The sequence below is a fragment of the Zea mays genome, chromosome 10, assembly GCF_902167145.1.
Source record: "Zea mays cultivar B73 chromosome 10, Zm-B73-REFERENCE-NAM-5.0, whole genome shotgun sequence".
In the NCBI taxonomy this organism is placed as follows: Eukaryota; Viridiplantae; Streptophyta; class Magnoliopsida; order Poales; family Poaceae; genus Zea; species Zea mays.
Window position 1 is genome coordinate 67,656,663 of NC_050105.1, and position 16,420 is coordinate 67,673,082.

General features: G+C 49.3%; 1 protein-coding gene across 1 annotated transcript; it reads left to right on the plus strand.

Annotated features, from left to right (window-relative positions):
• The first annotated feature begins 557 nt into the window (after positions 1-557).
• On the plus strand, positions 558-15,141 carry LOC100382965 (uncharacterized). The gene is made up of 11 exons (NM_001353406.1): positions 558-833; positions 1,710-1,879; positions 1,973-2,075; positions 2,158-2,326; positions 2,462-2,596; positions 2,700-3,043; positions 12,475-12,610; positions 12,721-12,969; positions 13,238-13,458; positions 13,559-14,519; positions 14,664-15,141. The coding sequence occupies exons 1-11, from the start codon at positions 682-684 to the stop codon at positions 14,997-14,999; spliced, it is 2,976 nt and encodes a 991-aa protein (NP_001340335.1). The 5' UTR covers positions 558-681; the 3' UTR covers positions 15,000-15,141.
• The last annotated feature ends 1,279 nt before the right edge of the window (positions 15,142-16,420 follow it).

Genomic DNA, 16,420 nt, shown 5'->3' on the forward strand with positions numbered 1-16,420 from the left:
TTGGAGGGACCTAGGGCCCATCCGAGGGACCCGGCATGCCTCCTTGGGAGTCCCGGATCGTAATAGAGGATCCAGATTGTGTGTAGAGGGGTCCGGTATTCCTCCGTAGAGGTCCGGACCCAACGATGCATCCTGGGGTGCATCATCTTCCCTTGCCGCACGGTGCTCCTAGACCTGCCCATGTGGTGGGTCAGGTGCCGTTCTTCGTGCGGCCAGGAGACGTCGTATGTGTACAACGTCTTTATACTATAGTAGAGGGTACCCCTGATCCAGAGTACCGACAATATTTTTATTTTTAGTAAGTAATTTGTAATTCCTAAAATTTTAGAAAATTATGGTGAATATAATATATAATATAAATGTTTTATAAATTTATATAAAGTTTGTACACCAGTAAAAATAGAATGAAAAAGATAAATTTAATATTATTTAAATCAATGTCACGTCAACTACTAATAACTAAAACTAAGGGTTGTCTCATATTCGAATTGCCTCCTCCAAGCCTTGTATTTACGCCCCAGTCCCCAGTCTCTCCACCTAGAATCGAATCCGCGATCTTCTTCTGCTCCAAGCAAAGCCGCACCCAGACCTCGACGGACGGCGAGCAGCAAGAGGGCAAGCCCGTACCCTATCGACTCGAACCTCGGAGCGGCGGATCGGTACTCGTAGGCAGTGGTGGACATGGCTTCGGCGGCGGTGATGGTGAGCTCGGCGGGCTCCCTGCTGGCGATGCTGCAAGAGCCGGCGCCGGAGCTCAAGCTCCACGCGCTCGCCAGCCTCAATTCTCTCGTCCACGCCTTCTGGCACGAGATCTCCACCAGCGTCTCCTCCATGTAAGTCCCCTCCTCCTCGCGCCCTTCCCCGCTCCTCCAGCGGCCCCCTCCACTCCCGCCCGGCCGACCCCTCAATTTGCCCGCTCTACCGCCGCCACAGCCGACGGCAGGTGCTGCATCGCCCCATCGCCGCGCGTTTCCATTAGTTTCGGTGAATTTCTGTTAGCCTAGGTTCGATTCGGGCTCGCCTGCAGAGGTCCGGCTAGATGGCGGCGGCGCCGCCGCGTCGAGTTCCATTCAGAGGGAACCCTGTGTCCGATCTGTTGGGATGGAGGTTTTGGGAGGGTTAATGTGCTACCGTTGGTAACTGGAAACCTAGAATTTTTAGAATTTAGAGCTTGTCATGACATGTCCTCCAATTTATGGACACTGTTTGCTGAAAAATTTGAACTTTGTTGCTAAGTTTCTAGATTGTTTAAGGCAACAAATCCCGAACTTCTATATTCGGGTTGTCATGATAGGGTATGAATCAAATGTGGTAACTTTGTTCTTTAAAATAAAAACTTGTAACCTGTGACAAAGTAATACTGATTATGTGTTTATACTGTTTAATGTCTCTCTTAATGTCGGAACTGCCCTTAGCTTATTGGTTGCTCCTCAGTTCAATAGAAGCTATCCAGTCATAGCGGAGAAATGAGTAAATGCTATATGAGAATTGGTGTTTATTTCCTGGGAGTTGCATTCATTTTAGAAGGATCCGTATGAATACCAAGATTCTTCATGACTGATGCAATTGATGTGCATGTGGCAATATATTTTGTCTCTTTATTATCCTGGTCACTGGTTGTAAAAAGTTTTGACAATCAGTTTGTGCTTAGGTGCTTTGCTTTGTCCTGTATTCCTATTTCCTCACAATTTGTTCCCTGCTGCTTGCAGTGAGAGTTTGTATGAAGACGAGGAGTTTGTCCAGAGGCAACTTGCAGCACTAGTTGCCTCTAAGGTATTTTTCTACTTGGGCGAGCTAAATGATGCTCTGTCATATGCACTTGGCGCTGGACCCTTGTTTGATGTTTCTGACGACTCTGATTATGCTCAAACACTGTTAGGTGAGGAACTGCCTGGTGCCTGCATCATGGCCAGTTAATTATTGCCAGCATTAAAAGTACTATGTTAACATTATTTCTTGTTTATTTTTTCAGCAAAAGCTTTGGATGAATATACTGCCATCCAATCAAGGGGCACTGGGGAAGAAAAAACGATCGACCCTAGGCTGGAGGCCATAGTGGAAAGGATGCTGGACAAGTATGATAGTTTCCTCATGGTCCATTATTTCTTGGTTTATTAAAATGCAGTTCTGAGTTCACACATACATGTTGCATTTCAGGTGCATTCTTGATGGAAAATATCAACAGGCCATGGGTATGTCTGTTGAGTGCCGGAGACTGGATAAACTGGAGGCAGCAATTTCCCGATGTGATAATCTTCATGGAGTGCTTTCATATTGCATCAATCTGTCTCACCAATATGTTAGTCACCGTGAATATAGATTAGAGGTAGGCAATGCTATGGATGATTGGTATTATAAATCCTGTCAACTAATTCAACCTCTTGTGATTGGCACACAACTACTGTGCACAAAATATTAGAAAATTGGCTTGTGATCTAACGTTTTGTTTTTGTATTTCTAGATTCTACAATGTCTTGTCAAAATATATCAGACATTGCCAAATCCAGATTATTTAAGCATTTGCCAGTGTCTTATGTTCTTGGGTGAGCCTGAAAGTGTTGCGAACATGTTGGACAAGCTGATTTCTGGAAGCAAGGTATGCCCCACTTTTTTCACTTTTCCCTCTGCCAAACAAGACAGTTTTCTCAGTTTGCTGATTGCCATTGTTTTGGAAACTTAACCTTATGTTCATTTGCCAGGATGATGCTCTCCTTGCATACCAAACTGCTTTCGATCTTGCTGAAAATGAAAATCAGGCTTTCCTCCTGAATGTGCGGAATCACCTTGATGCACTGAGTTCACATACTTCTGCCCACGTGGACCTTGACAGCGGACCGACTGTACCAAGTAATCAAACTAACGCTGCTACAGAACTGTCTGGGGATGTCCAGATGAGAGATGACATAAACATGCCAAACGGCAGTGCTACCACTGTGGATTCAAATGCAGCAACACATGCTGACAGGCTGACAAAAATCAAGGGTATACTGTCAGGAGAAACATCTATTCAGTTGACATTGCAGTTCCTATACAGCCATAATAGGTAATGTGATATTTGATAGGGTGTTTCTGATGCTTAGGGTCTTGCTGATCCCCTCTAGCCCGTCTTTGTTCTTGAGTTATGAAGTAATTTATGTGGATCTAGAGTCTTCTCTTAGTATGGGGAGACAGGGAGGGAGGGAGGCTGTTGTGTCTTCCCTCCTCCTTGAGTCGTAGGGTCGGAGCGGGGATGTCAATGCTCACTAGTGTAGATCTGTTAAGGTCTACCGACGCCATAGGTTGAAATTGGGCACGTTTCCAGTCACCAGGGCGCTAGAGGTAGACCGAGACCTGTCTAGGTGTACCTAGGGTTGGCGGAAGCGCATCATTGTATATTTTGCGTCTGTGATCGAGGGTCATAGTCATGGGGAGGGTTTGCATGTCCGATCAGGGCACGTGGTTGATCCTGGCTCGGTCACTTGACCAGATTTGAGGACACACCTAACATTCTCCCCTTTGTTCTTAACTCTTTATGATCCACCCTTTGACAAATCAACACACTTAAAGGCCAATGCATTACAGAGACCAATTATGTGCAACCGAACTCATTGACTACAATATGACTCCATTTTAAGGTAGAGTAATCTTCTCATCCTTGTATGATGTTTGTCTGATAGCCCCTTGATCTAGAATCATAGGTTTTTCTTTAATCTCATGTCGAATATGTGCTCTCTAAACACACTGGGTGGAAGGCCTTTTATGAGCAGATCCGCTAATATTTTATGGGTTTTGATATGTTGAACTTAGTTTGATCCTAAGATCTTCTCCTTAACAATATTACACTTGATGTCAATGTACTTGGTACCCCACTCGTTGTAGGAGTAAAATACTGCTAGCTCATTGCCATAGTATATCTTTAGTGGTCTTTCTATGGTATCCACCACTCCTAACCTCGGCATAAATTTCTTTATCCACATCGTTTGTCTAGTTGTCTAATACGTTGTCGGTTGTCACGAACTCAGTGTGCATTGTTGACGATGCAACGACTGTCTATTTGTAGTTCTTACAAGAAACTACCCTCTAGCAAGTGTGAAGATGTACCCAGAAGTGGATTTCATTGTATCAACGCAGCCTGTCCAGTCAATGTCTGAATACTCGACTATCTCAAGGGAACTTGATTTTCAGTATGTAAACATGAGGGCTTTTGTTCCTTGTAAATATCTGAGAACCTTCTTAACTGCTTTCTAGTGCTCTATGTTTGAATTAACTTGATATCCGTCAAGCATCCCGGTTATAAATGCTAAGTTAAGGCGAGTGCAAATTTGAGCATACACAATGTTTTCAATAGCTTAAGCTTATGGTACTGACTTCATTTGATATATCTAATATTGGTTCTCGGGACACTGATAATTCCTAAACTTATCATACTTGACTATTGGCGCATGCGAGGCCTACACTTATGCATATCGTATCTCTTTAGTACATTTTCTATATACGCTTTGTGTGAAAGTCCTAATATTCTTTTGTTCGTTTATGTGGATTTCTATTCCTAGTACATAGGAGGCTTTTCCCATGTTTTTCATATCAAAATTTGAGTAGAAAAGCCTCTTTGTCTCTTGGAGTAGGTTCTTATCACCGCTAGCCAGTAGAATGTTATCTACATATAGAACTAGGAAGACATACTTTTCATTCTTAAACTTAGCATAAATGCAACTATCTTTATTTTCCTCAAACCATATTTTCTTATAGTCTCACCAAACTTGAGATACCACTGTCTAGAGGCTTGCTTCAATCCACAAATGGATTTCTCTTAAGTGGCATCCTATGTTTTCTTTTTCTCTTGTGAAGAAACCTTTAGGTTGCGCTATGTAAACATTTTATAGCAGCTCTCCATTTAAAAATGTTGTCTTTACATTTGATGGAGTTCTAAATCATGATGATCAACTAATGCCATGATTATCTTGAATTAGTCTTTGGTTGAGATTGGTGAGAAGGTTTCATCATGATCTATTCTTTCTCTATATGTGAATTCTTTGGCCACAAGTCTAAATTTATATATTTCTATGTTCCCTCTAGGGTCATGTTTGGTTTTGTAGACCCACTTGTAGCCTACTGTTTTGACTCCTTTGGAAATGACCTTTAGGTCCCAAACTTTATTTATTCTCATAGGTTGTAGTTCATCCTCCATGGGATCAGTTTGGACTTCTCATGGTTTCTTCATAAGTAGTGGGATCTCCTTTCGAGTCAATATCCCCACTAACATATATCTCACATTTTTTGTTTCTTCATTAGCATATACTTTATAATCATTAGAGATTGCAGATCTTCTGGCTATTTGAGATCTTAAAAGCACATCATTCTCATCATTTCAAGGGTTTTGAGGTTGTTACAATGGTATTATCAAGCAGAACTTCATTCTATGGTTCTGAAGGCTCCTGTATAGCTGGTGCCAGGAGCTTAGACATCACATGTGCTTATGTGACTTGTTTATTAATTGTCATGCTTAATGACTCAACATTCGTAGTAGGGTTTCATTTATAGTTGGAAGAATTGGTGATGAAACCTCAAAAAGTATCCAGAAATATGGTTCTTAAACCATCAAAATTGGGGCATACACCATCTTTTTCTTAAGTTTTATTTCTTGGGGTACAATGCTCCCCTTGATTATCTCGTTCTCTAAGAATATGCGGTCCATAACTTATGGGTTTTGGGCACTGGTTTACTAGGGATTCTGTTGAGTATATGGATAGTATTTTTTAAGGCCTTCATCCACAAACCCAATGATGGATTAGAGTAACTTAACATACTCCGCACTATGTCCATCAAGTTGTAGTTTCTTCTTTCGGGTACCTCATTCTATTGAGGCTCACATGGTGTTGAATATTGAGCTATACCACATTCTTGGAGGAACCTTGCAAAATGTCATAGTACTTGTCCATACGATGTATGACGTCCACTGTCTTGATCCTCAGATCATGTTGATTCTCAACTTCTGTTTTGAATAACTTAAACTTATCTAAGGCTTCTGATCTTTCTTTAATAGTGTAAATATAGCCATAGTGTGAGTAATCATCTGTTATAAATGAATCACTGGAAAGGGACCACAAATGACAAATGTCTATGTAAATAATTTCTAATACTCTTGGACTATGCTCGTATGTTTCCTTAATTTGTTTTGCATATTTACCTTTAATCCAATCTATGCAACCTGTAAAATCTAAACTCTAAAGGATGTATAATCTCTTCTTTAATAAGGCATTCGATTCTGCCCCTCGTAATGTGGCCTAAATGGCAGTGCCATAATTTCAATGAGGGTTCTCCATTTTTTAGGGTTAGGTTTACATGCCAGCCACCATAACGAAGTATGGGATCTTGATCTCTAGCCATTTGTTCTATCAAGGTGTTAGCTTCTTCTTCCCTGCCATACACCGCCAACCCTTGTACACTAGGATTAGGTTTAGGTTGGCGAACCAGCTCTGATACCATTGATAGGGTGTTTCTGATGTTTAGGGTCTTGCCGATCCTTTCTAACCCATCTTTGTTCTTGAATTATGAAGTAATTTATGTGGATTCAGAGAGAGGTGTGGGAAGAGAGAGAGGAAATTATACCTTCAGGTCGAGATGAACGTTGGATGTGGTCGTGGACGAGCCATGTGAGGGTACATCAATGGTCGCCTGTGTAGATCCGTTAGGGTCTACTGGTGCAATAGGTTGAAGTTGGACATGTTTCCACTTTCCAGTCACTAGGGGTAGATGAGACCTGTCTATATATATATATATATATATATATATATATATATTGTCAAGGGCGTCGGGCCCGAGGGTAGGAGGACCGCGGCTCCGAAGGTCGTAGCCGCCGTCCGTGTTGCCGACCGGGTTATGCCCCCAGGAACGGCGGTTTTCGTCAACGGGTTATGCCCCCTGTTGCCGAGTAGAGAGAGGTAGGAGATGGAGATAAAACTTTCTTGTTCTCATCATGGGTGCTTACAGGGGTATATAAAGCCATAGGCCAGGGCTACTAAAGGAAGCCACTAATCACTCTTATTCCCTTCTAAATCTATCCCAGATTATTAAAGGAAAGCCATCAATCACTAATCACTCTTATTCCCTTCTAAATCTAGCCCGGACTAATAAAGGAAAGCCATCAATCACAGATCACTCCTATTCCTTCTAAATCTAGCCCAGACTAATAGGAAGGCCATCAATCACTTTTATTCTTTCCAGATCTAGCCGCTAGGCCTGGCTGCCTGCTGGATCAGGCGCTGCCTGCGCGCTCAGCCGCGCGCCGCACGTCGCGTGCCCTGTGCCGACGTGTGTACGTATTTCCGTACATCACATCTCTCCCCTCCTCGAGAGGCAGCTCGTCCTCGAGCTGAAATAGTGGGTATGAAGCGCGAAATGTGTCCACATCCTCCCAGGTAGCCGATGCCGGAGAGGCTCCCCGCCAGCGAATGAGGACCTGCCGAACTCCCCTGAGCAGCCGCATCTTGACTGCTTGCTCTGGCTCTGGAATAACTGCGCCGTGGCGAACCGGAGGTAGAGCTGGAGGCTCTTGCGGAGGCGCGCCGTGGAACTTCTTGAGAAGCCCCACGTGGAAGACGTCGTGGAGGCGAGCTTGAGGAGGCAGGGCCAGGCGGACAGCCACGGCGTTGATGCGTTCGACGACGCGGTAAGGGCCGTAGAACCGCGGCTTCAGCTTGCCAGCCGACGAGTCGGGCATGGAGGCCGTCGGGCGCTGGCGTAGACGAAGCAGCACCCACTCGCCGACCTGTATGTCGATGTCACGATGTAGACGATCATAATGATGTTTCTGGACAGCCTGGGCCTGCTCCAGCCGGTGACGGATATCTGCCAGGAACTCCACGCGCTCCTCCAAAGTCCTGGCCACCGCAGGCACCCGCGTTGCCCCCTGCTCGTAGGAGCGAAGTGAGGGAGGGTCGCGGCCATAGACGACGCGGAACGGCGTGTCGCGCAGGGACGACTGGAAAGCGGTGTTGAAGATATATTCCGCCCATGGGAGCCAGCGCAACCAGTCGCGGGGTCGATCTCCCGTCAAGCACCTGAGATACATGATGATGACCTTGTTCGCCGATTCGGACTGGCCGTCTGACTGGGGATGAAATGCCGTGGTCATCTGTAGCTTGGTACCGCTCAAGCGCATCAGCTCGGTCCAGAAGTTGGAGGTGAACACCGAGTCCCGGTCAGAGACGATCGACTGGGGAATGCCGTGGAGACGGACGATGTCGGTGAAGAATGCCTGCGCCACAGACTCGGCCGTGTACGAGTGCGCCAGGGGAACGAAATGTGCATACTTGCTGAAGCGGTCTATCACCGTGAAGATGACGGTCTTGCCGCGGACGCGAGGCAGCGCTTCGACGAAATCCATGGCGATGTCCGTCCATACCCCTTGCGGCACCGGCAGGGGTAACAGCAAGCCGGCCGGGTGCTGATGGTCGGGCTTGTTGCGTTGGCAGACTGCACAGCCACGAATCAGATCCTGCACCACACGTTTCATGTGAGAAAAATGGAAGTCGCGCCGGAGTCGGTGCAGGGTGCGCTGTACGCCCTCATGGCCTTCCTCGTGGACCGCCACCAAGATCTCCTGGAGCAGCGGGGAGGCGGGCGGAATGTACAGCCGGCCCGCATAGTGGACGAGGCCGTCGGTTAGCGCCCAGGGCCGTGACCTGGCGCCGCTGCTGATGTCGTGCTGGAGGGCCGCGAGCGTGGGGTCGACGGTGTGTGCCTGACGGAGCCGATCTATGAAGTCGAAGCGTGGTCCGGACAAGGCCAGCACCAAGCCCTCCTCCGGTGTGTCGCGGCGTGAGAGCGCGTCCGCGACGGCATTGGTATGTCCCGGCTTGTACTCGACGGAGAAGTCGAAGCCGAGAAGTTTGCCCACCCAGTGGTGTTGTGGTATGGTGGACAGCCTCTGATCCAGCAAGTACTTGAGGCTGTAGTGATCGGTCTTGACTTCGAATCGGCGCCCCCAAAGGTAGGGCCTCCAATGGCGGATTGCCTGGACGAGGCCGATCAGCTCCCGCTCATAGGCGGCTAGGGCGCGGTGACGAGGCGCCACGGGCCGACTGAAGAAGGCCACGGGGTGGCTGTCCTGGACCAGCACCGCCCCGAAGCCGTGGGACGAAGCGTCGCATTCGACGACGAACGTCTTGGAGAAGTCCGGCATGGCGAGTACCGGGGCCGACGTGACCGCCTCCTTCAGAGCGGCGAAGGCAGCCGCCGTCTCGTCCGACCACAGGAACCCGTCCTTCTTGAGCAGGGCGGTCAACGGCGCGGCGATTGTGCCATAGTTGTGCACGAATTTCCGGTAGTACCCGGCAAGACCGAGGAAACCGCGAACCGCGCGGGCCGACCGCGGCTGCTGCCAGTCGCGCACCGCTTGCACCTTGGCGGGGTCCATGGCGACTCCGGCCGCCGAGACAACATGTCCCAGGTACGCGACGGAGGAGGCCGCGAAAGCGCACTTAGAGCGCTTGACGAAGAGCTGGTGCTGTTGAAGCGCGCCGAAGACAGCACGCAGGTGACGAAGGTGGTCCGCCCATGTGCGGCTGTAAATCAAAATGTCGTCAAAAAATACCAGCACGAAGCGGCGGAGGAAGGGGCGCAGGACGTCGTTCATCATGGCCTGGAACGTGGCGGGAGCGTTGCACAGCCCGAACGCCATGACCAGGAACTCGTAGAGGCCGTCATGTGTGCGGAACGCCGTCTTGTGCACGTCAGTCGGCCGCATGCGGACCTGGTGGTACCCGGAGCGCAAGTCGAGCTTGGTGAAGAAGCATGCCCCGTGGAGCTCGTCCAGCAGCTCGTCGACGACTGGGATAGGGAATGCGTCCTTGATCGTGAGCGCGTTAAGCGCCCGGTAGTCGACGCAGAAACGCCACGATCCATCCGGCTTCTTGACGAGGAGGACCGGGGACGAGAACGCGGAGTCGCTGCGACGCACGATGCCTTGTGCGATCATTGCGGCACATTGTCGCTCCAACTCATCTTTGTGGGCCGCCGGGTAACGGTACGGCCGGACCGCTACCGGCAGTGTGCCCGACTTGAGTACGATGCTGTGGTCACGCGCCCGCGGCGGTGGCAGGCCCGAGGGCTCGGCGAAGAGGCCATCGAACGTGGTCAGCAGCTCCTCCAGCAAGGCTTCGGGCGCCGTGATGCTGTCGAGGCGCGGTGTGCGCCGGGCGGCCACGTCCTCCCAGCAGACGGGGCGGCCATGGCGTGTGAAGGCCACGGTGCGCGTGGTGAAGTCCCACACCATCTTGCCTAGCGTGACCATCCACTGGGTGCCGAGGACGACGTCGTAGCCGGCCAGTGGCATCACATAGAGGTCGACGCAAAAGTCCTCGCCTGCGATGGTGATCGGGGCCTGACGGAAAACACCCGGGCAGGCGATGCGCTCGCCATTCGCCACGGTGGCCGTGAGGCGTGGGCTGGTCTGGACAGCAAGCCCCGTGCGTGACGCTGCGGCCTCGGCGATGAAGTTATGCGTGAAGCCAGTGTCCAGAAGGGCGGTCAGCGTCACGGCGCCCACTTGCACGCGCACCTGCATGGAGTCACAAATGGGCATACCAGCCACAGCGCGAAGGGAGAACAATGGTGCGGAGGTGTCGACGGTGTCAGCCTCCTGGGCAGCGTCCTCCAGCTCGAAGCCGTCAATGTAGAAGACGCGGCGACACACCCGATTGTGCCCGCGGGAGTACGGCTCATTACAGTTGTAACACAAGCCAAGACGACGACGTTCCGCCTGCTCCTCCGTCGTAAGGCGCTTGGCAGCCCCAGCTGCGCCGCGTGGAGGAGGCGCCGGGAGGGCCAGCTGCTGTGCTGGGGGAACCGGTACGGGAAGCACCGGAGGCGCGCCGGCCGCTGGCAGCGCTGGCCGCGTAGGTAGAGCTGGCAGGGCCGCGCGCGGGGCCGCCCGACCGAGTAGGGGGTTGAGCCGGTCTAGCTCCACCAGTTCCAGCATCCTGGCCAGGCTCATGGCTGCGGCCAGGGACTCCGGCGCGTGAACGCGGACCTGATGGCTCAGCGGCGGCAGCAGCCCCCCTGTGTACAGTTGTACGCGCTGGCTTTCCTGCAGCCGGCCAGCACGCGAAAGAAGGGCCTGGAAGCGGTTGGAATATTCTTCCACCGATCCCGTGCGTCGACACTCCGTCAGCTCGAACAGCGGCGCTGATCTCAGCGCTGGTCCGAACCGGAGGTTGAGGAGTTCCTTGAAGCGACCCCAGGGCGGCGTGCCCTCATCCTCCTGGAGTTGGAGGAACCACAGCTGGGCCACGTCGTCCATGTTGTAAGATGCCATCCATACCTTTTCCTCCGGCATGGTGCGTTGATGTCGAAAGTACGACTCGCACTTGTTGATGAAGATCAGCGGGTCGGATTTGCCGTCATAGCGCGGGAACTCCATCCGCTGGAACTTCGGCGGGTGATCCGTGCGGGGCTGCCCATCTTGGTGGCCGCCGTAGTCGGTCGCGGAGGCGACCTTCTCCTGCATGACCACCATGTCGGACTGCATCTTGGACATGTTGGTGGACAGGGTCTGGAGCATCTGCATGACGTCGGCCATGGAGGGTTGAGCGCCGTCACCCATGGTGATGAACCTGGACGTAGCGGTGGACGGGGAGGTGGTGGCTGGTGGTGGTGGTGCGGCTGAAGGGCTGGGGGTGGTGGTTGGGGATCGCCGACTTCCTGATACCAGGTTGTCAAGGGCGTCGGGCCCGAGGGTAGGAGGACCGCGGCTCCGAAGGTCGTAGCCGCCGTCCGTGTTGCCGACCGGGTTATGCCCCCAGGAACGGCGGTTTTCGTCAACGGGTTATGCCCCCTGTTGCCGAGTAGAGAGAGGTAGGAGATGGAGATAAAACTTTCTTGTTCTCATCATGGGTGCTTACAGGGGTATATAAAGCCATAGGCCAGGGCTACTAAAGGAAGCCACTAATCACTCTTATTCCCTTCTAAATCTATCCCAGATTATTAAAGGAAAGCCATCAATCACTAATCACTCTTATTCCCTTCTAAATCTAGCCCGGACTAATAAAGGAAAGCCATCAATCACAGATCACTCCTATTCCTTCTAAATCTAGCCCAGACTAATAGGAAGGCCATCAATCACTTTTATTCTTTCCAGATCTAGCCGCTAGGCCTGGCTGCCTGCTGGATCAGGCGCTGCCTGCGCGCTCAGCCGCGCGCCGCACGTCGCGTGCCCTGTGCCGACGTGTGTACGTATTTCCGTACATCACATATATATATATATATATATATATATATATATATATATATATATATATATATATATATATATAGCGCCTGTGATTAGGAGCCACAACCATCGGGAGGGTTATAACCCCTGGTCAGGGCGCGTGGTTGATCTTGACTCGGTCACTTGACTGGGTCCGAGGACACATCTAACAATATTATCTCACTGAATTGTAACAGCTGGCTGCTGTTTTAGTATCGTGTCTTAGTTTTTTGTTCTTTTAACAGATCTGATCTTCAAATTTTGAAGACTATAAAGCAAGCCGTGGAAATGAGGAACAGTGTCTGTCACAGCGCAGCAATATGCTCCAATGCAATCATGCATGCAGGGACAACAGTTGATACCTTCCTCAGAGAAAACTTGGTATGATCTGTTTCACAATGTGTTTGATGTTATTGAATGCTTAGCATCTTTGATTTTGATAGTTTGCTATGGTTGGTATGCTTATTCTCACATATTGGTCTGTATTACAGGAATGGCTAGGTAGGGCAACCAACTGGGCCAAGTTCAGTGCCACTGCTGGACTAGGTGTCATTCACAGAGGACATCTTCAACAAGGCCGTGCATTGATGGCTCCCTACCTGCCTCAGAATGGTGCTGGTGGTAGTGGTAGCCCATACTCGGAAGGAGGTGCCCTCTATGCTCTTGGTTTGATTCATGCCAACCATGGTGAAGGAATCAAAGAGTTCCTTCGTGAGAGTCTTCGCAACACCACTTCTGAGGTATTATTCCAGGGCCACATTCCCAAATTTTTGGTTGGTAACAATCCTTTCATGAGTGACTACAGTATACATCTTGATGTAGTTTATGTTCTTGAGTACAATATTGCTGCAATCTTATAGTAGCCTGCATGTGGGGGAAATGTGGGAATGAGGCAAATGTCTGCAGTGGGAAAGATTTTTTTTTTGTTTCTTATATACATGCGCCGTAGCAACCATACATATGTTTCCTTTCTTTCACACAATTGGATGCTAACTTGGAACAATACAGGTGGTCCAGCATGGTGCTTGTCTGGGACTCGGGCTTGCAGCATTAGGTACATCAGACGAGGAAATATGCGAGGACATCAAGAATATTCTGTACACAGATAGTGCTGTGGCCGGTGAAGCAGCGGGTATTGGCATGGGTTTGCTCATGGTTGGCACGGCCAGTGAAAAGGCCACAGAGATGCTTGCTTATGCTCATGATACCCAACACGAGAAAATTATCAGGTAGGATGTCTTTTGATAAACAAGTTAATGTAATTACTACTCTGTACATGATTTTCTTGTGGTAAAGATGCTCCTGTTCTGACTCCTTTCCTACCTCCAGGGGTTTGTCACTTGGAATTGCATTGACAGTGTATGGCAGGGAAGAAGAAGCTGACACATTGATTGAACAAATGACTAGAGATCAAGATCCCATACTTCGTTATGGTGGCATGTATGCATTGGCTCTAGCATACAGAGGGACTGCAAATAACAAAGCTATCCACCAGCTTCTGCATTTTGCGGTGTCGGACGTGAGCGATGACGTGCGGAGGACCGCTGTGTTGGCTCTCGGCTTCGTTCTCTACAACGAGCCTGAACAGACACCCAGAATCGTGTCCCTACTGTCGGAATCATACAATCCACATGTCCGTTACGGTGCAGCTCTAGCTGTCGGGATCTCCTGCGCCGGAACAGGATTAAGTGAAGCCATCTCCTTACTGGAGCCTCTGACATCAGACGTCGTCGACTTTGTACGGCAGGGCGCGCTCATCGCCATGGCAATGGTGATGATCCAGACCAACGAGTCCTACGATCCACGCGTTGGAGCATTCAGGCGCCAGTTGGAAAAGATAATCCTCGACAAGCACGAGGATGCCATGAGCAAGATGGGCGCCATACTGGCTTCAGGCATCCTCGACGCCGGTGGCAGGAATGTCACCATCAAGCTCAAGTCGAGGTCAAAGCACGACAGGCTCACCGCTGTTGTCGGGCTAGCCGTCTTCACCCAGTTCTGGTACTGGTACCCGCTCACCTACTTCATAAGCCTGGCCTTCTCCCCGACGGCCCTCATCGGCCTCAACTCCGACCTGAAAGTGCCCAAGTTTGAGTTCCTGTCGAACGCGAAGCCGTCGCTGTTCGATTACCCCAAGCCAGTGACCCAGCAGACCACAGCCACGTCAGTCAAGGTGCCGGCGGCCATCCTGTCGACCTATGCCAAGTCCAAATCCAGGGCAAGGAAGGACGCAGAGAGCAAGGCCAAGGCGAAAGCAGAGGACTCTTCCAGTGCTTCTACTTCGATGCAGGTGAGCATTGCCATTAGTTTACAAAGCTGTGTTAACTGGTTGCCTTGGTTTGCGTCCCAAGCTGAATAACCTGCTTGCTTTGGGTTGCATCAAACTGATCGGTACGGTACCCTGGCAATTGGTTTTTTTTTTCTGTGACGTCAGGTGGACGGCGCTTCTGCTGCTGGTGCTGCTGCAGAGAAGGCCCCGGAGCCAGAGCCTACGTTCCAGATCCTGACGAACCCGGCCCGGGTCGTTCCAGCCCAGGAGAAGTTCATAAAGTTCCTGGAAGACAGCAGGTACAAGCCGGTGAAGGCTGCCCCCTCGGGGTTCGTCCTCCTGCAGGACCTCGAGCCCACGGAGGCCGAGGAGCTCGCCCTAACCGACGCGCCGTCAACCGCTGCCACGACAAGCACCCCGGCATCCAGCGCCGGCGAGCCGGTTGGCATGGCTGTCGACGACGAGCCCCAGCCGCCCCCGGCCTTCGAGTACACGTCATAAATAAGGGTGGTGATCGTCGGATCAGGATGTGTGGGTTGGGTTGTGTTGTCTGTAGGAACTTCGTACTGGTGTTGGATGGCGGAACCCGGGCGTACCACTAAGCTCATTTATTTAACTTGAAAATATATTTTTTTTCCTGAAAGCGTTTTTATATATTGCCGTCTGAAATTTCTGCTGGATTTGCGCGGCTGAAGGAAACCAGGAAGTCCCTGCCATGTTTGCTGGGGATTGGTGGTGTTCTTGCTTGAGCTGTGTATTGATGTGGTTGCCATGTGCGGCACATGCGGTTTTTGAAATGCTTCATGTCGCTCTCGAATATGATCCCTGCATGTGAATTGAGGGAAGAGATGCGATGCGAGCACTTGCCAGGAATAAATTCGAACCTTCCGTTCCCACATACTCGGATCATGAAGTGATGTGCCTTTTGTTTGGTGCACACATCGTTTGTACCTTGACTTATATAGGGTGTTTGGTTTCCAATACTCTTGTATAATATTCACCTCAATCCACATGTATTAAGGTAGATTAGAGTATAACTCAAACTAAATTACACTTTAGGCCTTGTTTAGTTGTTCCAATTTCATGTGGATTGAAGTGTATTGAAATATATTGAGATGAATTTTGACCAACTATGAATTTAAACCGATTCAATACCACATAATCCACATGGATAATGGTGAAACGAACAAGCCATCGTTAATCCATGTGGATTGAGTGATGTTTAAATACATAGCAAGACAAAAACCATCTCAATCCATTTTAGTACACTTCAATCCACATGAAATTGGAATAACTGAACAAGGCCTTAATCTACCTCAACACATGTGGATTGAGGTGAATTCGAGAGTATTCAAACAAGGTCTTAAGTAACGTAAAGGTAATGGAAACAAGTCATAGAGGATTAGAACTGAAATCACTCGTTACGCCATTTGTTTGGTTGGATGTTGTAAAGATATTAGTTATCACTTGGGAGTGGTATCAGCGATAACACTAGTGGATTGGAGGATTGAAAATGAACGCAACAGTATTTGATTACAGGGTATCTCATTATAGATGGCACCCAAATAAACAGTTGTATGAGTATCAATTCACGGGCGTAACTGGATCGTGTTAGATTTTGTCTAACCAAACACCATCATAATTTGTTGGGTTTTATGACGGAAAAAAGACAAGAACAAATTCGAACCCAGTGGTGTGGTGATAATTTTCAGGTTTAGCCTATTCACCCTCCTCTAGGCTACTTCCAAATAATGATTGTGGATTCATTGTGTAACCATGTAAACTAAACATGTATGAATTGGTGTTACATGTAGAGTGCAAAGTGGAAGCAACTCATGAAACTAACATGGAGAAGAAAAATGCAACAATTCAATGAAGAGATTTGTATTAATATCTAGTGCAGTTTAATTGGTGTTACTTGT

Bases quoted from the DNA above. Each gene is read 5' to 3' on its own strand.
- LOC100382965 (NM_001353406.1), top strand. From the start codon at position 682: ATGGCTTCGGCGGCGGTGATGGTGAGCTCGGCGGGCTCCCTGCTGGCG. The intron at 2,076-2,157 runs GTATGATAGTTT...GTTGCATTTCAG, and splicing joins GTGGAAAGGATGCTGGACAA to GTGCATTCTTGATGGAAAAT. The intron at 3,044-12,474 runs GTAATGTGATAT...TTCTTTTAACAG, and splicing joins TTCCTATACAGCCATAATAG to ATCTGATCTTCAAATTTTGA.